The following is a 25,286-nucleotide window of genomic DNA, read 5'->3' as shown; positions in this document are numbered from 1 at the left end:
ACAAATTCTCCCGCTAAAGGAAATAAACAGTCATGAGAATATATCTGCAAAAAAACCCCACAACTTTATTTTCCCCTTAAACCTGAATAGAGTTCTCTCCAAACCAAATTAGATATTATAAATTTAATTTTCATTCAGCTGTTTAAATTTTTCATTTCCCTAAACGGCCAGAAGTTCAGTAGGCAATGAGTAGTCCTAAAACTAACCATTATTTTGAACAGCTAAATCAAACCTAAAAAAGTAGTAACTGTAGTTACCCTATGTTTAATTCAGTCTAATTGCGCGTTAGATTGAAATGTGAAGCCCATAAACTTCACAGATACCAAAGGTCCTGCCTTGACTTCAGCACGGGAAGCGGCGGTGCTCTGAGGGACCCTGCCTCCAAGACTTGGGGGGGGGGGCAGGCTCAGACCCCTGCGACTTGGTCTCTCTAGCTTAGGGCTCTCAACCCTTAACCTAAACAATACCCAAGGGCTGCTTTACATATAAAAGGATAAATTAATACATCAACTTATGCAAGCAGATTACGAAACTGAGATTTATAATTTCCTCCTGATAGTCTAATAAAAACATTAAATATTCTACTACAAAAGCACAGAAATCCACTAATCCAAAATAAGATTTGCATACACAGTTCAACTCTACCAATGCCTACGAGAACACATTGTTCTTCTAAGTTTGAAATACGATTTTTTAAAACTCCATCTCTCGTTTATTTTAAGGACAGAAACATGTTTCTCAAAAACGGAATTCTGTGGAAAGGGCTGTCAGTGATCACATCACCTGAGAATCACCAAGAGCCATCACCCCCCATTTCACGGATAATGAGGAAGGTTAATGATTTCCTTAACTAAAAACTGTCCGTGTCATGAGCTAACTAACATAAAAAGAAAAATATATTTTCTCCCTTTTAATGTAGATTTCGCCAGTTCAGATGCTGGGTGCAGACATAGCACTGCTCATCAGGCCATGCTGAGGTGGTGTTCCACATGCCACAACTAGAAGGACCCACAACTAAAATATACAACTATGTACTGGGGGAATTTGGGGAGAGAAAGCAGAAAAACAAACAAACAAAAAACAGAGTGGGAAGACCAGGGGGAGTCGAGGAAAGGGCCCCCCAGTTTCACCTAAGCTTCCAGCTCTCCCACACAGATTCAGGTCCCCATGACAAGTAGAATACCCCTCATCAACCCTCCCAAAATCTAGTCCCATTGCTTCTTAAAACCAACACAAACGCCTGGTCAACATCTGAAACTTCGGCCATTTCTAAGGTAATCACATACTTTGGCCTTTCCTGAACAAAGATCAGGTGGGTAAAGTTAGATGAAGCCCACACTCAAGGGTAGAAGAGACTGGAACATCCTCACCTTCTCATTCTTGTTTTGTTGGCCCAACTCTGTTCCCTCAAAGTCTTTATGAGCAATACCAAAAGGGGGCTCACCTAACACCCGTCAGGTTGGCTAAAGGGAAATCTGAGGAAACATCTGACTCGGACAGTTCACGAAGGGGAACAGTAAATGGACATGAGAGGCACAATGTGTGACAGGAAAGCAGACGGTAATCCCAGGGAGGCCAGTTAGCAAGCAGGTGCCAGGGAACAGAAGGACATGGGGAGCTTCAGGCTGAACCTGTGGGTCTGTGTGCGTTTGCTGACATCGGCGTGACAAAAGACACCATTACAGTGTCACACTTACTCACTGCTGCGATTCCAACAGAAGGTGTCCAAAAGAATAAATAGGAAGATAAAGTTCACTGTGCTTGAAAACAATTATAAAAATGTCACAAGCTTCAGATCTGTTTGGGTCCTAACGTCTTCAGTTTTTTAAACACAGATGAAGGTCGTATAAATACCAGAACAGCAAAGTTCTTCTGCAAACCAGCAGATGCCACAGGCTCCCCGCCCCCAAAGATGAGACAGCACACAGGCGATGCTCCCTGTACGCCCCTCTTATCACACAATCGGGCCCACGCTCACCTCTACCAAACAAGCTGCATACCCTTGCGGCATGGTTTTGCTCCCAGGAAACCTAATGGGATATTGATGAATGTTTCAATATTGGCAGCAAGAACCCTCTGCAGTGGCAGACAGGTCAGAGCCCCCCTCGCCCACAACACACACAAAGCCCCCACTTGGAGATTCCATCTACTGTACACAAGAGTAAAGGCAGCAGACCCAGAAGGATCTTTGCATTTCATTTGTTTGGAGATTTTTTAATCACCAAAGGATTAAAAAACTACAATATATTATTCAGCAAAGCAAAACTAAGTGGGGCCCTTAACATACAGTACCCCACATGTGTTTTCCAATGGCACACACATGTGTGCCACAGAGCCTGGACAGCTCCCTCTCCCAATCACCGTGTTGGCTGCCCCGACCCTTCCCACTCCATAAACTCTCCACCCTACGCCCGCCCCTTCACTTTGATTGCGACCGTGGCCCCTCCCCACGTCATGGGGTAAACTGAAGCTTTTGGTTGGGCTTGACTCACCTTGAGCGCCAAAACACAAGAGCTGACTCTGCTCATCCAGCCTTGGTTAGTCCTTTCCACCCTATCTTAGCAAGGGAACAAGTCTCTCGTCTTCCTTCCACATTTACACTCTGCACCTGAGCTCAGGAACCTCCTCCAGGCTCTGGTACCATCTATCACCCCATCCAATGTCTTTAGCCTATCCCTCCTCCCTTCTGCACTGCTTACCCCTCAGCCTATAAACATGCTCAGAACTCTTTTAACATGATTTTTTAAAAATAAAATCCCCCCTAGCCTTTCTCCCCTTTTATCAGTCTCTCTTCACCTCCCTGCACTGCCAACTTCACCCAAGAACACAGCTCTACCCCGCATCCTCCTCCCCTCACTCAGCCTTTAACCGGACACCACCTGGCTTTTGATACTCTCATTAACTGAAACTGCTCAGCGACCTAACTGTCACTGCAAAAGTGCTCTTGTCCACATCTGCCCCCGCCCTCTTTGGAGGGCCTCCCTTCGCTCCTGCAGCCCTCCTTTCCTGGTTACCACCCCCACCTTAGACGGCTCCTTTCCTTCCCTGAGGATCCTCACACGGGGATCTTCCCTCAGATTCCACCCTTGGCCTTTAGTCAACGTCCTGACCCATCTTTTCCACTCCCACAGCTCAAATGACCACCAGTGTGAGCATGGTCCACAAATCCACCTTCAGCCTTGACCTCTACCACAAACCCTCTCTGGACCAATATAGTTAACCTCTGGATACAGCTGCCTGCCTATCCCACAAACTCTGCAAGGTCAATGTGGCCAAAACTGATGGCTCTGCCTCCCACGTCCCCCATTTGCTTAGTAATCCCACAATGAGTGTCATCAGCCAGGCCCAAGAGTCAAGAAACAGACAAGGAACAAAAATAAGAAACAAAACAAAGGAACACACTATCAAAAAGATATGACAACAAAGAGGTCAAGTGCCCCTACTGAATGGAAAAAGGATCTCTGTGGGGATTGTTACTTAACTCAGATAAATTAAAAACAAGTTTATGAGCAAAGTCACACAACACAAACATGTACAAAAAGAAAGCAGGCTGTAATATTAACATCAAAATCAAGTTTAAGACCAAAATAACTAATAAGTGTAAATACTAACTATAGCTACATTACCTCCACTGTAGTAAATTCTATGTTAAATGACATAGCATGAAAACATGTAAAACAAAAATCACAAGCAAATTGACTGAAAACTTTGTAACAGAGACTAATGCTATTATCAGACTAATTGGATAGGCTAAGGATGTAGAGTTGAAAAATGTAATTAAAAAGTCTGAACAAATGAACTCTGGAGCCTATAGAGAATATATCTTCCTTCCCAATGCAGAGGGAAACCTCAAAAAAGCCCCTCACTCCTAGTCACAGGGACTAAAGCAACAGGGAACAGTGACCCATCCATGGACCACCCCCAACTTTTGCCAATAGGCAAGAGAAACCATGCCCCACTGCTCAAGCCCTCAGGACGGGCAGGAGTTGAGGGTGCAGCAGTAACTGGCCGACAGGCCAACTGAAACACTGATCCACCAGGACAAGGCCACACGGTCTTAGGATCCATTCAACCACAGGATTTCAGAACTGGGAGAGACCTTGAAAAATCCACTTTGAACCCCTCATTTTACAGAGGGAACTGGGGCTTGGAACAAAGGGTGTTCCATCTAAACACATCCACGTAGGGGCAGAAGAAGCTGCAGCCCAGTGGACAGGAACACGAGGGTGAGAGCCCAGAACTGGATGAGGTTCAGCTCTGCCAGGACGCTGGCTGCGGGAGGTGACATACTTAACCAACGTGTCTGACATGCAGAGGAGGTGGTTTGTTCTTTTTTTAACAGTCCCCTCTTCTACATGGCAAAATTACTTTCAGTATCAATCATTAAAGAAAAACATATAAACTGACCGGAAAAGAAATGGCAAAAATTTTCTTCATCTAATCAAGCCAACAAATAAAATAAAAATTACAGTACAAGAAAAGAAAAAAGCACAAGTATTTATTCAATAATTTTTATATCTACATAACAGTTTGAATTTTGGTCCTTTGGTTATAAGCTGCTACAATACTTATGTCAATAATTGTCAAGTAACTAATAAGTGAAATTTAACAAAACCAAAATGTCAGCAAAAGGTATAGTTTAGACAATTACCAAATCATATCAATAATGTTACATTTTATTTTCTTGATTTGGTCTTTAATTTATTAATTAATTATTTAAAACAATGATTTAGTTTTTATGAATAAATTCCAACTTTAAGGAAATAATTAAGAGGCCAGCCCCATGTCCAAGTGGTTCAAGTGCCATGTGCTCTGCTTCCGTGGCCCAGGTTTGCAGGTTCAGATCCCGGGCATGGACCTACTTGGCTCATCAGACATGTTGTGGGGGTGTCCCACATACAAAGTAGAGGAAGTCTGGCACAGATGTTAGCTCAGAGCAAATCTTCCTCACCAAAAAAAAAAATACATATATATATATATATATATATATATATATCATTAAATTGAGTCCAGGTGCACTGGGGGCTGGAGAGTTAGCTGGGAGTGCTACCTGATTTCCAGGTAGAATACAATACTTATTTAAAAGTAATAAAAATGTGCTAATTTGAAGCATTTATGTGTGTATATGTATCTTTAAGACCACATAGTAATCACAGCAATCACTTAGGACTTAGCTCCCCTGAAGACTTTCTCAGGGGAGCATTTGTATCGCCAACACTGCTCACAGTTGCTGGGGCACGAGGATGACAGAGAGCAGACGGGCTCTTAGTCAGCTATGGTGTGTGCACCTCGGGCAGCTCCCCCCCAGGTCCCCCAGGGACTGCGGGGACTTGAGCGATTATGTAGCTCTTTCCTGTCGGCGTCCTCATCTGTGAGGGGGGACGCCAGCCGGGAGCAGCTCTGCCTCGCCCGCACCGCACTCCTGACCTCCCCTTGGGAGAGCAGGTCCCAGGTGACGAGCCCTGGCTCTCCGGCCCATGCAGGTTTGCACCCCAAGGTGAGCCCAGGATGGAAGTGCCACGGAAATGACAGTTAGAAAGTGGGCAACCCTTCGAGGAAGGGCACGGCTCGCCCGTGGTCTGGGAGGAACACACCAGAAGGCAGCTTTCCATCTTTCTCTGCTACAACTCTCTTTTAAGAGGCCGAGGACCTGGACCAAAAACCAGAGGGGAACAGGGGCAACTAACCCATTTTCTCTACTCCAACCTTCCCAAAAAGCTGAAGAGAGGTATAGAGAAAGAGGTGGACAATGAGTAAAAGGCGGTCAGAATCACGAAGGTAGAGGTCTCGCTCTTCCACCAGTGCATCTCCAACAGCAAGCACAGGGACTGGTGTCTACTAGGCACTAAAAATAAATTTGTGGAACAAACAAAATTTAAACGTCAACCGATATAACCAACTAAGGATGCCAGCTAGCAAGTTAAATCCCAAAGGCGCCTGAGGGTAGATATCAATCTGTTAAATCCGAAGAATTCACATTAAAAGCATTTAACTCAGCAGCCCCCTTTCAAGAGTACTTTCTATATAAAAGTACAACATCAAAACCACACAATATATCTATTTCCGAGGCTTAAGTAACTGCGTTAGGGGCTCTACTGCGTTCAATAAGCAATTAATGTGAAGCGAACTCCTAGAACAACGTGTTAAGCCAATTCCTATTTTCTGTGCAGTTTCAACCTTCACCTTTAGAGCAAAGTCACCCAGCAGAGATTTTCTGCTTCCTATTGGCCAGGAACCGTGCTCGGTGGGGAAAGTGCAAGATAAAACAGACAGACTTTGCCATCCAGGATGAGCCAGCAGAGCTACAGAGGCAGAGACGTAAAAAGAGAGGTGCTGCAGCCTGCCGAGTTCCACAACAGAAAAGCCTGTGCAGTGCTGGGGTACAAGGAGCGGGTGGGGACACCGGACGAGGAAGAAAACGCTTCTGCAGACATATGAGACCTGAGCCTGAAAAGACAGAGCTCCCCGGGAGGAAAAGCTTTAGTTGGGAGGGAGGGAGCATTTGAAGGAAAGTACCGTGACTACAGGCCCAGGGAGTAACTCACTCCGGCCAGAAGGCAGCATGAGAAGGAGCCTGGGGAGACGTAAGGGGAGGCCTGGGAAGAATGAGGATGACCTCGTGTATCTTACTGAAGGCAAATAGAGGTAGCAACTGGCATGGAACAGGGAGAATAACAGCACCTTGACTGTTTCAGAATGACAGCCCTTGGAAGGAAACAGACCTGGAGCAGGGCACCACGTTAGAAGTGGAGAAAAGTGGAGAAATCCAGGTCTGAACCAGCGCAGCAGAAACCAGCTACTTGACAACGCGGGTCTGGTTTTAAAACCCCACGCCAATCCCACCAAGATTCTTCTCCAGCCCTCTAATTCTCCATCCTGGTCCTGGAATATCCCAACATTTTCCCATGATTATCATGGAAAAACAAGTATGGTAAAGTCAGCCATACTGCAGAAATGGAGAGGAAAAAAGTCATCTGAATGTCCTTAAACTCTTATACCTATTTTTATAAACGGCGCACAGCAAGACATAAGATAAAGCCTAGAAGTAAAGGAGAGAGACGTCATGAAAAACGACAACTTGACAGAGTGCTAAAACCCCCGAGAATGGTGGAGAATTTCTATTTCAAAGAGCAATAAGACTATTGTGAGGTACCCAGAGTGGTCAGATGCAGGGAAACAGAAAGCAGAATGGTGTGGCCAGGGCTGGGGAGGGGGAATGAGGAGTCGTTGTTTAATGCACATAAAGTCTCAGTTTGGGAGGATGTAGAGTTCTGAGATCGGCTGCACAACAGTGTGAATGTATTTATTTAACACTACTGAACTGTACCCTCAAAAATGGTTAAGACGGTAAATTTTCTGTTATGTGTATTTATCACAATTAAAAAGAAAAGAGAGCAAGAAGCCTACCTGATATGTTATGGAAGACGGAATATACAATATCCACAGCGCACTATGTTCTAGACCCTTTCACATTTGTAACCTCTTCTAGCGTCCTGAAAAGCCTTCAAGGGGAGTCTGCTCCCCACCTGACAAATGAGGAAACGCAACTCAGAGAAATCCCTGGCAAAAGGTCATTCAGCTACTGGTTGGTAGAGCCAAGACTTACACACCAGGTTTGCTTTGCCCCTTTTACTTCACCTAATTGCCATCCCCCTCGGGTTATTCCAAAAAAATAAAAAAAACGAAAAGAGGGGCCAGCCCCATGGCCTAGTGGTTAAGTTCACGTACTCCACTTTGGAGGCCCGGGTTCGAGGGTTTGGATCCCAGGCACAGATCTACACACTGCTCACCAAGCCATGCTGTGGTGGCATCCCACGTACAAAACAGAGGAAGATTGGCACAGATGTTAGCTCAGGGACAATCTTCCTCAAGCAAAAATAGAGGCATATTGGCAATAAATGAAAGCTCAGGGCTAATCTTCCTGAGGGAAAAAAAAAAGATAGTTTACACTGCTAGTTTCTTCTATTACCATTTTCCCAATAAATACTTAACTTAAATTTCTCCATAACTTTAGGAAAATACTAAAATTAATCTTAAAAATAAGGTTGCTGCAAAAAGGAAATGTTTGTAGTCTGTTCCTTAAATATACTCATGCTACTCAATTTGCACATTATTTTTTTAATCTCTATGAATGTAATTCAAAACCTGGTTTTTTTTTTTAACTCAAGTGATATATATATCAGGTTTAGTGGGAAAGTTATCGCCAAACATACAATCCAAAATGCAAATGACATCAAAATTTACAAAGCACTCAGCCAGGCACTGTTTAATATGTTTTATGCATATTAACTCACTTAATCCTCACAATAATTCTATGAAATAGGCGCTGTAGGATGGGAGTGACAACGAATGAGGACCACCTCAACAAAACCACCCAGAGTGCCGGTTTCAAACAGATACCAGAGCTCTGCCTCAGACCAGAAAAACCTAGATTCTTCTCATGCAATGTAAGGTTTTAGAAAAAAATGATCTATATAGCATAGTCTCACCAACCCAGTTACCTTTATCTGCATGCAACAGGAAATGAGAAGCACATTACAGCCTGCGGAAAGTAAACATGACAGGAACAAGAAACTGAGGGCAAAAGTAAGTACCAGCACTGATATCACTTTGCAAATATTCCACAAAAAACACATTTGAAGACTTTACGCGGTACATAAACCTTGGCAAAAAGGTTTTAGAGACAATTCACTTTGTAATCAGAGACTATCTTTAAAGTCTTACTAAGCAGAGAACACATCTTAGAAGTTACTACACAGCTGTATCACTCCTGCAGAACTCCACCACAGCTCTGTTCATTACAGTAGAAACATTATTATTCCACAGATGCACGTGGACCCATTTTTATGATGCCCTAATTTTTAAAATACTCAATATATTTCAAAAAGTAAACAGCATGTGAGTTTCTTAAAAAGCTTAGACATTCTTATTGTATTCATTTTTTCTAATGATAGTATCTCAAAATAACAAAATTCATGAGGTCTCTTAGCACAACAGTTCAAAAAACCATATGACTCAATCAATTTATCTTCAACTACTATGTAAGGAAATACGTTTGGTTGTGAAGAATGTTAAATCAATACTTTCAAACTATATACAAAGTATTTTGATTTAAAATCCAAGTCAACTAACTTTCTTCTAAAGCAATCCACTATTCCAAAACCGTTAAATATCACGGGTTGGTTTCTATAAAACACTTATTTTACTCTACAGCAAATGCCAGCACTGTATGAAAAATAGCTTCTTGTCTGTTTAAGCATGTAACGCATGAAAACAAAATTTTGGAACACTGTATTGTGCCTGTGAACCATCAAAGAAAATACAAGCAAATGGACCACAAAACTAGAAATACGTGGTCCTCAGAAATTGGAATAGAAACACATGATAAAGTTGTCAGTAGCTGACTGACAACATCCAGCTTTCTCAGCATTTCCTTAAAGTTTACACATGTTAACACAGTTTTTAGATACAGTTTTAAGGGCAAAAATACAGAAAGCTTCTCCAATGCTCATTTTAATTTTTGTTGAGTACAGGAACAAGGTAAATTAAAGCAGTCATCAATTAACTTCATGAAATAAGAAAACTCCCTCTTTCTCAAGAATATAGTAGAAAACTCAACACATGAGGAGACCACACCTACTCCCTGGGACAGTAGAGCTCCTCTCTACAAATGAGTCTACGCTATTACACAAAACATTCAGAGCACCAGTAAATGCCTGACAGTTCATGAACACTCATTCAAATGTGATGTTAGAATTAATGATTTGTTACGGTGAGAAAAATATTTACACTGCTTTGGGGCCTACACAGTTGTAAGTTCAGGTGTACAGGAAGAACTTTCCATACCAGCTAAGCATGGACTAGAACGGTTTAGCAGGTGAATTAATAAGTTCCCAATGGAGACAGATGCTCATGCGTAGGCCAAATGAATTATAAGCATTAAGAAAGAATTTTGGGGTGTGCGTACGTGTGTATACATTTTTACAGAATGTGGAAGGACACTGGTAAAGCCATCAGTAGGAAGATCCCATTACGTTATTTTCTGCTATGGAGTTCCCTGACTCTACAATATCTACAATGTTTAGCTTACAGACTTGGCTAACCCATGTCAAGACCTCCATTTAGAGAATGACTGTGGTACACACACACACACACACACACACCCTCCCTCCTGTACTTGAAATTACTTCTTCTGCAATGTCTGAGGATATCCTGTGAACAAAGCTTTATAGAAATTCTAGCGGCAATGACAGCTGGCAGGCAAAACAGTAACACTGAGAGAAGTTAATGTTTCTGTCCGCCCTTGGCATAGTCATCATATGAAATCATTCCATTGACTCATATATCAACACTAGAATGATTAATGAACTCTAATTTGTAAAGGTAACATTAAAAATTAATATGAGACAGTTTTAACAAAGGTGGAATACTGGGGAAGTAATTATGATACTTCTCAGCAAATAACATTACTGTTTTAAGGAGCTCTATTTTTAAATTGTCAGAGCTTGGTAACACATTTCATATGCTGCAGAGTAATACTCTCAAAGCCCCGCCCCCTTTTACTTGAATAGAACTAAAGAAGTAATATATTTGATTGGATAATTTAAAGAATATTCTTTTATACAACTAAATTTACAATTAAGCATTCAGATTAAACCTCAGGCACAGTGCCAAATTCCTTAGAGATACTATCCAAACCAGGGTCCAACGGCTGAAAAGCTAACAGTCCAAAACAAGGAACAAAGGGGAAAAAAGAGGAGGGAGAGAAATACACAGACTTTATGTTCATAACTCGAAAACATTCTAGGTCTCCACGTGGACCAAGTTTCAGGTTTCTAGATTCTGTGGTAAAGCATCTGAGTCACTGCTCAGTTGAGGGGGAGGTCACAGAGAATGCAACGTGAACTTACACCCACCTCCGCTCGCTCGGTACAGCAGGAGCCCCAGTCCCTGGGCTGATTTGTAACATATACACAAACACACGAACACGTCTCAGCCTGCCCTAGACTCCGGTGCAGCACACTTACTTGGACAAGTTGCAGGCTAGAAAGAATATGTACAAAAGCCCCTAACAGCCAAGATTTACCTTGTTATTCTTTAACCTGCATATTTACTCTCCAGGCACTCTGTGTTCCTTGCACAGGGTAACACTCAAGTCCGCTTTCCTTTTCCCCTAGTTATAGCTTATCATCTGAACATTTCAGTTATCAAATAACCAGATAGTGAGCGACATGAGTTGCATAAAAGAACAATATTAGTAATAACTAGTACAGACTGTCAGCCATTCTGGACACGGTACATCTAATACTGCAACTTGAGTACATACACAATCTCATCTAATTCTTCGCACCCTGTGAGGCGCAGCATTACCACAGTTCCTGTTTACTAAGTCCAGGATCTTGGAATCAAACACATCTAGAGCAGAGAAGGATCTGTCCAAAGCTGGAGTCTCTCTCCAGCAGAGCTAGCTCTGCTCCACCTTGCTGGAAGAGGGAGACGAAAAGACAGCTACAATCCTTCACGACACAGCTGACAGAGGGCACCCCATCTCCCTCTGTTCCCTTGGGGTTGTCTAATTCTCAGGTAAAGGGGGGTCTGTGTCATTTTGAGGTCAATGACTTGCCCCAACCCACTGCTGAAAATAGTTAAAAAAAAAAAAACCCAAAACCCTCAGGAATATGAGAAACACTGTCACCACCTGCCAGTCACCAAAACTGGAACCCTGGGCACCATGCTGTCTGCTCCTCACCCACTCACAAGCCCACCTCTAACCTCCCTGCTGACTGTTTCTTCTCCTACAACATTACAGCCTCACGCCTCTCCCTGGGCAATCACAACGGCCTAACGAACTTCTAAACGCAGTGCATGTGGGCGCAGACGCACGCCAGAGCCAGAGGAGTGCTGCCACTTGCCCCTTCAAAAGCTTTTCCTGGCTACACTAACCCATCTCTGGTAGCCTGTCCTCTCACACTCATCATCCATCGTCCCCAACTTCCCCCACATTATTTCTGGAAAGGCCTGCATGCGACTGTTAGACTCCTCTATACTTTTGCACGTGCTGTTCCCCAAGCCTAGCATGGCTCCCCACATGAACTGCACCTTATCTTTCAGGCTGATATCTACTCCTCTGTCAACCCAGCTTACTGATCACCTACCAGCAAGCTTTCCCTCATTCTTCTACTTGCCTAGCCCTGCAGGGCTGCAACTAACCACCCAGCCCCAACTCGTCCCCCTCGATAGAGGAGGACTGAAATGCTTCCCTATATACCACATACCAAATGTAGCGTTAGAAATGGTGCCTGAGTCTTGTTACTATGTCTCAGTAGTGCTGAGGCCTAAAGTCAGGGTCAGACTGGGTTTGACCACATCAATTTTTCTCCATGGAAGAAAATCTAAAGCCCATGGCTCCAAAGCGAGGTGTGGGAAGATGTTATTAGAGCCTAGATGTATATGCACCTCCAAAAACTTAAGCTTTAATAACATTTATTGAATGGATTGACACTGGTGCCCCCACACAGTCCTATGTAATATGGTTGAAGGAGAAGCTCCCTAATGGAGGGGGAAAGTGCTATGGACTGAATTGTGTCCCCTGAAAATTCGGATGTTGAAGCCCTAACCCCCAAAGTGATGGTATGTGGAGATGGGGCCTTTGGGAGGTGATTAAACTGAGATGAGGCCATGAGGGTGGGCCTCCGTGATTGGGTTAGTGTCCTTACAAGAAGAGACACCAGAGAGCTTGGTCCCTCTCTCTTCTCCATGTGAGGACACAGCGAGGCGGCGGCTGTCTACGAGCCAGGAAGAGGGTCCTCATCAGAACCGGATCATGCTGACACCCTGACCTTGGACTTCCAGCCTCTAAAACTGTGAGAAAATAAATGTCTGCTGTCTAAGCCACCCAGTCCATGGTGCTCTGTGATGGCCGCCTGAGCCGACTAAGAAGCGGGTAACAGTGGAGCTTCCCTGCCTGTTCTCTCTGCTTATTACTACATATTTCAGTTTCCGTGTCCAGCTAGGTGGGTTTATGGATTAGTTTACCTAATTTCAAATACACTCACCCTCCCAAAAAGAACAAGTGGCTTAAAAATCACGAAATGAAACAAACCACAGATTGAAAATGATAAGCAAATAAAAAACAGCAGAATTGACACATCTATTCCTAATAAAGACTCTCCAAAACCATTTTACTAGGTTAAACATTAGAACAATTTAATCAACTCTGATGTCAGCCAAAATATTCAAAATAATCAAGAAGATGATTAACAATATGTGGATTTGCATCCATAATTCTTAACTGAGAACCTCGGCAAGTACTTATGGGGTCTTGAGATAATAACTAATAATAATAATACATAGACATAGATATTTAAATATACATATTTAAAGTTCATGGCAAAAAGTTTTACTGATGGGCATGCGATCAAAAAAGTTTGGAGGGGGCTGGCCCCGTGGCTGAGTGGTTCAGTTCACATGCTCTGCTTCGGCGGCCCAGGGTTTCGCCGGTTCAGATCCTGGGTGAGCACAAGGGACTGCTCATCAGGCCATGTTGGGGTGGCGTCCCACATGCCACAACTAGAAGGACCCACAACTAAAAATACACAACTATATACTGGGGGGATTTGGGGAGAAAAAGCAGGGGCAAAAAAAGAGAAGATTGGCAACAGTTGTTAGCTGAAGTGCCAATCTTTAAGAAAAAAAAAAGTTGGGAGACCACTGATGCAGATACAGAACTTATGTGACAGAGCCAGGCCCACTCGCAAGCTGATGTCTGTGTCGGGTGGTCCTGAAAGCTGACACCAGCAGCCTCTGGAAAGACAGTTTGTGTAACAAATAGGGAAGATGCATAGAATCATCCCCCAGAATGACCGAGGACATCCCAAACTCAACCCCAAATGCTTTTCTAACTATATGCGATATAAAATAGTAAAGGTGGCTAAAAACCTATGATTCAAGTTTTGAAGAGCTGGCTTTCATTTAAGAGAAAAGGATAGATCAGCATTTAAATGATCAAACCCAACCTCATGGATTTCAGGAAATTTCTTTGTAAAGCATCCCTGCATCCCAACAATGAGCAGACCTCTCCTTTGTTCTCTCTAAGCATTGTCCCTCTTGAAAGGGTTGCTGATTAGCATTTCTGAGTAGGCTTTTGCTGTCTGTTGAGTGACTCAGCCATAAGTAGTAGAATAGACACTTAGATGCTACTTTCCAGAGAACAGCACAAAAGCCCACATGACTAACCTCCGACCACAGAACTTTCTGCAGCCCACACTGCTGTCTACTTTTCAACTTGTACACCTCGATCAGACATCAGGCAAACAAACTCTCAGTGCTGCCATCTAAGGGAACGCTGTGGGATACCCAGGGAGTGAGTGTCTTCCCATCTACCCAGCACAACAAATGTGAAGATGTAGTTCAGTCTCGTCTGCCTCCAATAAAGGACCCAAACATTCCCAAAGCACCAACAGAAAGACTGAAGAGCTTAGCATTTAGTTCCTACTCTCCCAGATGCTTCTGGTTAATTTTTCAAATATTTTTATTTTGAGATAAGTTTACACTTACAAAAGAGTTGCAAAAATAATACAGAGAGTTACCATATACCCTTCACCCAGTTTCCCCAGAATGTTGATATATCTTATATTGCCATAATATAACGACCAAAACCAGTTAAATAACATTGGCACAATACAACTCCAACTACAGAATTTACTCAAAGTTCACCAGTTTTTCCACCAACGGACTTTTCCTGTTCTAAGATCTGATTCAGAACTGACACTGCATTTAGCTGTCATATCTCCTCAGTCTCCTCCAATTCTAGTTAAATTTTAACTTGCATTTTTCACAAATCCTGATGCTTCTTTTTATCTATAAGTGAAACCGGCTCAACACAAGGTTGACATAAGGAAAGCCATATTGCAGAAAAGAGACCATGTTGTAGCTTTGAATGACCTCTGACAAACTAACCCAGTTGGATTTGCACCCTCCAGGAGATCCACCATCTCTGTAGATTTTATGACCCCTGTTTGTGTATGTACCTCCCAGCTGCGATAAGACGATACCTTCTTTCTTTTGAGTTCCTTAGGAATGTGATGGCTCCCCAAACAGTCCATGCTGATAGCCATCATCAATGACAACTGAAAGATCTGGTGTGGTGACTCCCAGTCTGGAACACCAGAGGGTCAACACTCCTAACCCCTCCCATATAACCCAGTGGCCTACATAACTGCTTCAAGAGTCTGTGCCCCCTTAAGATGGTTCTTTTGGACATTAGTCAGCCATCTTCCCTCTTGCTAGCAAGCTGCAATAAAAAGCCCTTTCTCTGCCATCATCTTGCTTCTCGATGACGGCTTTTGTCTCACAGCGAGCAGATCACGCCATTTGTGTGGTAACATAAGAACCAGAGGTGCTCACAAGCTGACAGACACTAAGAGTTAACAGAATTCGGGCATAGGAGAGAGGGAAAATAAGTCCCTGACTGAAACTCTCAAACCAAATGCCTTGACCTGTTTTCATGAATGGGAATGGCATAGATATTTCTTTGCTTAAACTCAGAATATGCTCCATATCCACCCACACAAGGGTCAACTTGATAAAGAAAGCACCATGCGAGTCTGTTCTCCTCCACATTTGCTGTTTCCTTAGAAACATCAAATACAAAACTGGCCCAAGGCTGACACGCTTTTCTGTTTCTAAAAATACATTTCAAGAAAGCTCACGCCTTTAAGGGTTACCTGAAGTACACAGCGCCAAAGGTCCCCAATTTGAATATTTTTATCTGCAAGATGCTTCAAAAGCTTTGTCCACGGGTGTAAATGAGATAAAAATTCTAACTACAAGAACCTGCTACAGAGTTAATTGCTACTGGTACATATAAATTAAGGACTCGGATATGCCGTGACACTCGTTCAGAAAATACAGGATGGGAGTGCCTGGTCTGGAGAGTAATCAAGTATATCTGCCTCTAAATTAAAAAGAGTGAAAGGGGACTATGTGAAGAGATCACACGTTAATTAGCTTGACTGTAGTATTTCACGACGTATATGTATATAAAACCATTTTGTACACCTTTAACATACAATTTTTATTAAAAATACGTAAACATAAATAAAAGCAGTGTACACAGAGGAAAATCTTGAGGCTGCTTTAAAGTAGGTAAATGGAATGCTTTCAATATAATCAATTACTCTTGATGAGGGTTTTTATACACGTTTACCTTGCCCAACTTGACAAGGACAGCTCTCTCAAATGAGATGTGTCACCCTTGGTTTTTAAAACAAGAATCTTTACGTGAGTCAAAAGGATCTACTAGGATTCGCTGCTAGGATCTTGGTATTGTTTCTTTGTTAAGTTGTAAGTAGCGTAAGTGTTAAGACCAGATCCTACCTAAATTATCCAGCTTTCAACGTTTCCAGGAGAGTCATTCACCCTTGAAGCACTCAATGGTATTAGCTCTAGTGCGACACGTATCATCTACCACTACTATTCATGCACAAACTGGTGTTTGCAGATAGGCTTGTTCTCTTCATTCCTCAAGACAAAAATACCCTCTCAAATATTAGGATCCAGCTTAACATTGTAAAACTATGATACTGTAAAACCTACCACACAGTGCTCAATTCCCATCGCTGTAAAGGCAAAATTCTATTTTAAATTTATCTTGGCAAAACCAACAGAATCTTCATATAAAGCAATTTTCCTTTACAAACCAATCTGAAGAAATGCAACAGCTGGGCAGAGCTCAAGTCATTGCTCTAATGAAGATTTTTGGTAGCTAAAACTCCCACCTGAAATGGATGACTCATTCAAAACTGAGTATCTGTAAACCTTCCTAACTTCCTTTGAAGACCTCATTTCAAAGGCTGAAGAAAACTGCCCTCACAGCCTTGAAACTCACTATTTCAAAGGGCATGCTGATAATCACATAAAAACATTGCACATGCCTGATCTTGATTACATAAACAATGCCTATTCCTTTGATTAGTAAATTATTTCAAGATTTTTCTGGGAAGAAACAACATTTTTAACTTTAAACACTTTTCAAAATTCAGATGCACAAAATTAAGATTTGCCACCAGGGTCCTCTAAATAGTAAGCTTTCTGTAAGCATTTAATGTTTTATTTAAAACACTTAAAAGGAGATGATATCATTCACATGAAATGTGCACAACAGGGAAATCTACAGAGATAGAAAGTAGATTAGTGGTCGCTTAGGGCTGGCGGAGGAAGGGATAGCAAGACGGATAGCAAAGGGTAAGGGATCTCTCCTGGAAGAGATAAAAATGTTCTAAAATTGACGATAGTGACAGTTGTACAACTCTGTGCATATACTGAAAAGCACTGAATTGCACAGTTTAGATGGGTGAATTATATTTCAATAAAGCTGTTAAAAATATTTAAAAGGAGATAGGATTAATACTTCAGAAAGAAGGGATCTTGTTAGGTGGACATATATACTAATCCTAGATACACAGATGTACATTGCAATATTCCATTAACTACTATTCATTTCCAGAGGATAAATGTTATTGCTCTCACAGTTAAGGCTCTAGAAAATCGATGCCTAGGAGAAAAAGAACATGTCATATTTCTCCGTAATTATGATAATCAAAATTCATTGGCTTCAATAACGGAAAACTTCAACCTACCACAGCTTCAGATCAAACACCGGTATTGTGTGCAGTGTTAAGAACAAGAACAAGGTTTGGAGAGACATCTATTCACATGGCACAGACCCTCCCAGAATTTCAAGAACTTCCCTGGAATTTGGAGTTACCAGGTCGTACGTTCACTTGGGGGTGCCAAGCCTGCAGTTAACCCTGGCGGCGACCTTCTCTCTCCTACTCACCAGGTCCAGCCTCTTGGATACTAGTCCAAACATTAACCCTAGACCTTCAATTCCTGTCCTGAACTGCACCACCCAACCACCGCCCCCAGTGTCCACCAACCACTCCCCTCCTTAGCAAACTTGGACCCTTTCCTGAAGTCAAAGTGCCAGTTACTCATGAAGCAGTCACGGAGCAACTGCCACGATTTCTGAGGCTGTAAGTCAGAAAGGGCCTGGCGTGGGGCAGGTGAGTGAGAGAACTCTGTTCCGGAGAGGGCCCGTCTCCTGAGGTACGCAGCATCCCAAGACGTCCAAATCCCTGATTTCAGGGACTGGCACGAGCCTTGTCTGTCCCACATGGTCCCTTCTCTTCAAAAGCCTTGATTCAGAAGCAAACAGCCTGGGATAAACCCTCCATGACCCTGCCTCCAAGAAAAACTCGCTCTTTTCTCAAGAAAAATTATATTAAGGGAAAAAATCCTTTACCAATTCCCTTTCATAGAAGTATTCCTTTGAATAGCTTCATCAACTTTTGGCAAACATTCACGGCCAAGATAAAAAGCCTGATTTTTAAAAAATCAGTACTTGACTTCAGCAATATTAAAGTGCTAAAATAACATGGCTCAACATTGTATAAAATCCTTAAACTATAATGTCAAGAAACTTCATGATCAATTCCTTAATGAACCAAAGTCACATTCTCATTAGTAATTCCTATTTAAATATACAATCCAGGCAAAGCAAATACTCAAAGGCCATTTTATAGGACAGCAAGGGCCACATTTTCATTTCTTAGACCCTATGCAGTGTATTCGGAAACTTACACTTAGAGTATAAGCCAGGAACTCAGAAATTGTGTGAATTTTAATATTTAAAATATTTCAACTAATTCAATTATACACTTACGTAAGGCTTTAAATAGTTGGTATCTACCTACTTTAATCCTGGCCAACTCACTGTACCTTCACACATACATATTCCTCCCCAACCCCAAAAAAGCACAAATGAAACTGTACAAGAGGTAGCCACATGAAATCTCTCTTCAGTTAGAATAATAATAAAATCAGTCTCAAAAGTCAGCTTTGAGTCTTGATTACAGAACAGGTTATGATGCCCCATCACCAAGGCTTTTAAAAGTCTTTACCTTCTATGGAAACTAGAGAATTTAGACAAAAACAAAGACTCCTATTTCATTCTCCCAGCTTTCCACACGCACAATGGATACCAAAATTAGAAAAATTAATAGGAATTAAGCAAAAATACTACTTGAAAATATCCTAATGTTTAAAAAGAAAAACAACTCTTTAATTCCATATCCTATACTGTATAAGTCACTTTTAAAATAATCTTTTGGGAGGAGGATGAAAGGGGCAAAGGGGCATGTGTGTATGGTGACGGATGGCAACTAGACTTTTGATGGTGAACACAAGGTAGTCTACACAGCAGTCAAAAATAATGATGTAAACCTGAAATTTATATAATGTTATAAACAAATATTAGCTCAATAAAAAATAACAATAATTTTTTTAATGTATATAAAGTGTTTATTTATTTTTGGGGGGGGCGGTGAGGAACATTGGCCCTAAGAAAACATCTATTGCCAGTTTCTTTTTGCTTGAGGAAGACTGCTGCTGAGCTAACATCTGTGCCAATCTTCCTCTGTTCTGCATGTGGGATGCTGCCACAGCATGACTTCATGAGTGGTGTGTAGGTCCATACCTGGGATTTGAACCCACAAAACCTGGACTGTGAAAGCAGAGCACACGAATTTAACCACTACACCACCAGGCTGGCCCAACAATAATCTTCTCATCTTTTAAAAAGTAATTCAATAGAAACGCATATAAGATGGTATGAGAAAATGGAACTATATTAGCAGTGCAGGATTCCAAATGGTTTTAACCCTATTCACAGAGTTGTGTAACCATCACCCCAAAATGAAAGCCCATGCATATTAGCAGTCACTCCCCCTTCCACAACTTCTTCCCTTTTCCTCAGCCCTAGAAACCACCAATCTATCCTACGTCTCAAAGATTTGCCTCTTCTGGACATTTCATACAAATGGAATCATACAACATGAGGCCCTTTGTTACTGGCTTCTTTCAGTTAGAATAAGGTTTTCAAGCTTCATCCATGTTGTAGCATTTGTCAGTACTTCACTCCTTCTTATGGCCAAATAATATTCCACTGAATGGATCTACCACATTTTATTTATTCATGGATCAGCTGATAGGCATTTGGATTGTCTCTACTCATTAGCTATTATGAATAATGCTGCTATGAACATTGGCGTACCAGTTTTTGTGTGGACATACGTTTTCATTTCTCTTGGGTATACATACCTAGGAGTGGAATGGCTGGATCATACGGTAACTTTACATTTAACCTTTTGAGAAATTGCCAAACTGTTTTCCACAGCAGCCGCATCATTTTTCATTCCCATGAGCAATGTATGAGGGTTCTCATTTCTACACATCCCTGCCAACACTTGTTATCATCTTTTTGATTAAATCCATCCTAACGTGTGAAGTGCTAACTCACTGTAGTTGATGCCCTATACCTTAAACCAAGCCCACTCATTCTTGAAGTTAGCCTCAGCTATTCTAAGCTACACTTTTAAGCATAAAATATGCCCCAAGGGTCATTCTTAAAATCCAAAATAAAGCCAGGATAATCTAACACTCCCTTAATAAATGAAGGTATCATCTTCACATAATACGCACCATTATTCTACCCCAAATCCTATCAAGCTACAATATTGTACAGTGGCCAAACCTTCCCAAATAAAGCTGTCAGGCTCAGCAGCCTGTACAAGTGCTAATGCTGTAGTGGAAGACTTACACATATAATAGCAACAAAGTTTTAGCCAGAGCTTTCAAGAAAGAACACTGGATTGGAATTCAGGTTTGTCAGTCATCTACGTGTAACTTGATCCATCATTTAGCTTCTCTATACCTGAACATGGTGTTCCAAGCCACTCTCAGAACTGCCTCCTCTAAAGTCACTCCCAGAGATAAAGTTGTCTAAACCTGAAAGTTTAATGAAATTTGAAAACGTACTAACACCTGTGCCTAAAGACTTAGCTTTGCACAGCAGAAAGAATTTGAGCTTGGTAGCTGGATAGCCTGGGTTCTATTTCCAGCTCTGCCATTTAGTAGCTATATAGCCAAGGTACATTATATAACATCTTTCTATCTCAGTTTCCTGATCTGAAAGGTAAAAACACTTTCTTCAAGAGGTTATGAGGATTTACAAAGCTAGTATAGCTAAAGCATCTGACACAGTGGCCAGCAAAAAGTAGACACTTAAATGTTTGCTTCCGTCCATCTCTCTGCTAACTCTGGGCAAAGTTTCCCAGCAATAAAGACCTCTTAACAAATGTCCTGGACCATTTAGAGCTGAATGTGAGTCCTTGTGACCTATGGGATTCCTTTATAAAGGACTTCCCCACATTATGGTCTGTAAATTGCTAAGGAGAGCTATCAATTGGCTTAAAACAGGACTAGAAGGAATTCTTGGAAGGGAGCTCAGGGATGAAAAGGTAAGAGACCTCATTTTTTGTTAGGGGCATAAGAATAAAACTTCCTGGGGGCTCACACAGCCTGAGCACAGAACAGATGCAAAGGAGAGAAAGGTAAAGGCCGTATTCACATGACCTGACTGGAAGCCATGGTGTGGACCGCCACGCTGTAGGTGGCGGCGGGGGGGGGGGGGGGGCGGGGGGGGAGTGGAAGGGGCTCGAGGAAGCAGACGGGGGTGAGGGCTCGCTAGACTAGAGTGGAAAAGCTAACAAGAGGAAGATGAGCCCCATGCTAGCTATGAATTAACTGCTTCTTGCGTCTCTCAGCCGCCGTATCCTACCTGATCTGGTTGTCACGGAATTTGTTGAGATGCGGTTGGTTGAGGTAAATGGTGCGGGCTGGTATCTCCAGCTGGTCTCCAACAGACGTGGCCCGGGACATCTCATCATCTGCCTTCTTATAGCCCGAAGAAGGACGTACAGGTCCTGCAGAGAAGAGGCGCGGGCAGAAAACAAAACACAAAGAAGTCACGCCAGGCAGGAGGCAGCGAGCACGGGCTGCAGGCGGGCGGGGACCAGCTGGGAAAGGATGCTCTGGGCAATGTTGGGCCCGCCTATGTACCTTGGCTCCCCCTGGAGACCCGCCGCCGCAGCTGCTCCCCGCTCCTCCCCGCCCCCTCCCCGCGCCCCACCCCACTGGCCGTCCCCGGGCCGGGAGGGAACCTCTCCCGCGGGCGCGGGCGAGAGCGGCCTCCCTCCGCACTGCCTCCACCTCGGCCCCTCCTGTGCTCGCTCCCTCGCTCCCTCCCGGATGGCTGCAGTGTGCGGCCGGCAGGCGGAGGCAGGGACAGCGAGGGGCGCCACTGCGGGCTCCAGAGGGCGGGGCGGGGAGGGGCACGTGGACAGAAGGGATGGGGTGAGCAGAGGCCAGAGCCTCCCTTCTCCCCCAGGTAAGCTCCCCCTCAAGGCCCAGGGATTGAGCTCCGGAACTAGGTTTTCTTGGCTTCTTTGATATGTTTAGGAACAGAGAGATGACAGCAAAAGAGATGTGCCCTGCGTTCAGTCACTGCAGAAAGTACCGGCGAAAGCACATCTCTGTGCTCTAAAAATGAAATTCCCAAACCTCAGTGTCAATGGCTTGCTCCCCTATTATCTTGAAGGGACCAGCTGCTTTCTCCCCAGATGTGCCTGGCAGCCTGAGTTCAGGAGCTTTACTAATTCCAGCTTATAGAGGGTTGGGTGATCTTTCATTTCATTGCTCAAATTACTGTTTCTGCGGTTAAGACACAAGCAAGTCTACCTCCCTAGGATTTTATTTCAGTCCTATAGTCAAGCCTCTGTCGGTGAGTTCAGCCTTGCCATAACCTTCACGTAAGGAAGTGTCAGCATGGAGACTAATAATAGACTCATTACTAAAACTGCTATGCGCATGCGCACACACAGGAGGCTCCAACTACAAGGCAGTATCCCTCGTTAGAAGGGGCGACCCACCTCAAGAACTGACTTCGGGAGGGGTGCCTGAAGCAAAGGATCACAGAAAAATAAATGCCCTACAGATGAAGCCCTCTTTCCTCTTCCTTAAATATGCGTTTGTTCTAATATCTGCCATGCTTCCCACCTGTCAAAGAAATGGATGTCGCAGAGTACTTAAGAAACTGCATCTCATTTCAGTAAACATCCACTTCACAGCTGCAAAGAATGTTGGTTGACATAGAGAAATATTTTGAAAGAGAAAGCTTTGGTTATTATGTATGTCATCTTTTTAAAGTGATTAGAATCCTATTATAATCTTTACCATAAGAGGGGGACAACCAAAATGTAAAGTTGCTTACTGAAAGCTGACACACTATGGTGAAAAGTATAGCCCACTCCCTGGTCACAGGCCAGGTGTACATCCACAGCACCCTGGTCATTCCTCATTACAGGACCCCAGCCGTAGACCCTCTCCTCGGCCCCTCAGCCTCCGCCCTCTGGAGTCCCCCTGGCTCCAGAGGACACTGGTCTGCCTTCTGCTTACGGACACGGGGCAGCAGAGAGCTGGGGTCCCTACCTCAGTCCCTACCTGGGGACCGGCTGGCCGAGAGCCTGGGCTCCTGGCCTTGAATCACAGGAGGCTGGTTGTAAAGCATCTGGTGATTTAAGGCAGATAGGGAATATTTTTGAAATTAGCCTATATAAAAATACTGCTTTTCTCCCTGCCCACTTATTGCGCTTTGTATTCTTCCGCAGCCTTTATCATCGTTACCTGACAGTATTTATTTACGGTCTGTATTCCCACGGCCAAGAGCAGACGCCGCAGGACAGCAGGGACATGTTCTATTCCCTGCAGTGACTTCAGCACCCAGAGCAGTGCCTGGCACATAACGGGCACTCATATTTGCTGGCTGAATAAGTCATTTTTACTCAAGTCTTATAAAGGGTCACTTTGAATTCTCCAGGCAGAGATGCAGTGATATGCACAGAGGGGTCAAACTCCATATACCAGTGTGAGTCAGAGTAGTTCATTGCCAAGACTGTGTTCATGGAGTGACTCTCAACTCCAGCTGCACGTAACCATCACTGAGGGCGCTCTCACAGTTAACCGGATCCTGGGCCCAGCCCTCACAGATGCTGACTTGTTTTGTTTTATTTTGTTTTAAAGCTCCTGAAGTCATACTAATGGACAGCCACAGTTGAAAATTACTAGTCAGATGCTGCTGGGAACAACAAAACGAAAGATCTGACTCCTGCTCTCAAAAACGTTAGCCAGTTTAAGGTGCTAAGGTGTAACCTGGGTACTCGTGCACCACAGTTTATGACCAAGTGACTAAAGTGGGCTTGAAGGTGCTAAGGAGGTCAGAGGTCAGCAGCTACTTGGTGCTTGGGGTGGGGAGCCGGTCAGAACAGCGTGAGGACAGAGGTAAAAGTCGTAAAGCTTGGGTAAGGTTTATATTAGGCAAGAGGAGGACAGTCTGGTTAAGGGCAAGGAGAGCTTAGGAAGAGGCCCAAGGTGACAAAATGTATCAGGGGCCAATTAAAAAACAAATAAAACCCAGCGCTGAGGGTCCAAACTGGAAAAGAATAGAAAGGAAGCTCGGGGGAAAAAATAGCCTGTGGCCAGACCGGAGATGACTTAAAGTCCAAGCAAAGAAGCTTCAACTTCCGCCCCAAGGTCAGAGGAAGCCGCAGAGGGTTTCTCAGCAGGAGAGACGCGCCGGGGGCAGTGAGGTAGGAGCAGAGAGAAGGGAGGATTCGCAGATGAGGACATCGGACAGGAAATTAGTCCTACCATCTAGAAGCAAAATGAGAAAAGCATGAACTGAGTGGGGAACTGGAAAAGCATGGACATGAGAAAGACCTCAAAACAAAACTCTGTAAGGCTTTTTGGATTGAATGCGTGGGCCAGAAAAGAGAAGAACCATTGGGTAATGGGATAGAAGAGGAGCCTAGGCACAAAAAGCATCACTGACAGCAGTAACCATGGAAACAACAGGGTTTCCAAACAAGAATCTAAACGTTAGACAGTACATACTGGGGTGAAAAACACTGACACCAACAATTAGTGATGACAGAATTCCGTGAAATAGTATCTCCCAAGCACCTCTCATGCTTTGTTCCATACTACAACATGGCCACACCTAGACTTTTATTCTAGGTTGAAATAATGATAGTTCCCCACACCCCAAAACTCAGATAACTTTCTTCTACCTCAGTGGCCTCATCTTGACCCAATCTTGCTTTGGAGAAAAACATTAACCTTTTCAAAATATGACAGATTTGTTGACAATGTGTTGCCTAAGGAAAGCATTATACCATATATTGCAAAGCACATTATGACTAAAGTTTCTATTTCAGACTCATGAGATGAATCCTGAGTTAATGTATTTTGAAAATACCACCACACAAAATGAGAGTATATGCTTACAACTTCCCCATATAAACAAGTACAGTGTCAGCAGATAGTGGGAG

General features: G+C 43.2%; 1 protein-coding gene across 11 annotated transcripts in view; it reads right to left on the bottom strand.

The window, feature by feature from the left end:
• The window catches only part of ATP8A2 (ATPase phospholipid transporting 8A2), a 591,936-nt gene that overhangs the window by 471,512 nt on the left and 95,138 nt on the right, over positions 1-25,286 (bottom strand). For 9 of the 11 annotated variants that reach the window (XM_070578675.1, XM_070578681.1, XM_070578680.1 and 6 more), the window contains exon 2: positions 21,680-21,824. In XM_070578675.1, coding sequence (XP_070434776.1) covers positions 21,680-21,780 — 101 coding nt within the window. In that variant the 5' untranslated portion in view covers positions 21,781-21,824. Of the gene's footprint in view, positions 1-21,679; positions 21,825-21,960; positions 22,063-22,110; positions 22,158-25,286 lie in introns of those variants that run through there. The other 2 variants (XM_070578678.1, XM_070578676.1) reach the window with 2 other exon arrangements.

The sequence above is a fragment of the Equus przewalskii genome, chromosome 16, assembly GCF_037783145.1.
Source record: "Equus przewalskii isolate Varuska chromosome 16, EquPr2, whole genome shotgun sequence".
NCBI lineage: Eukaryota > Metazoa > Chordata > Mammalia > Perissodactyla > Equidae > Equus > Equus przewalskii.
Note: the sequence above shows the minus strand (reverse complement) of the source record. Positions and strands in the feature narration are given on the sequence as shown.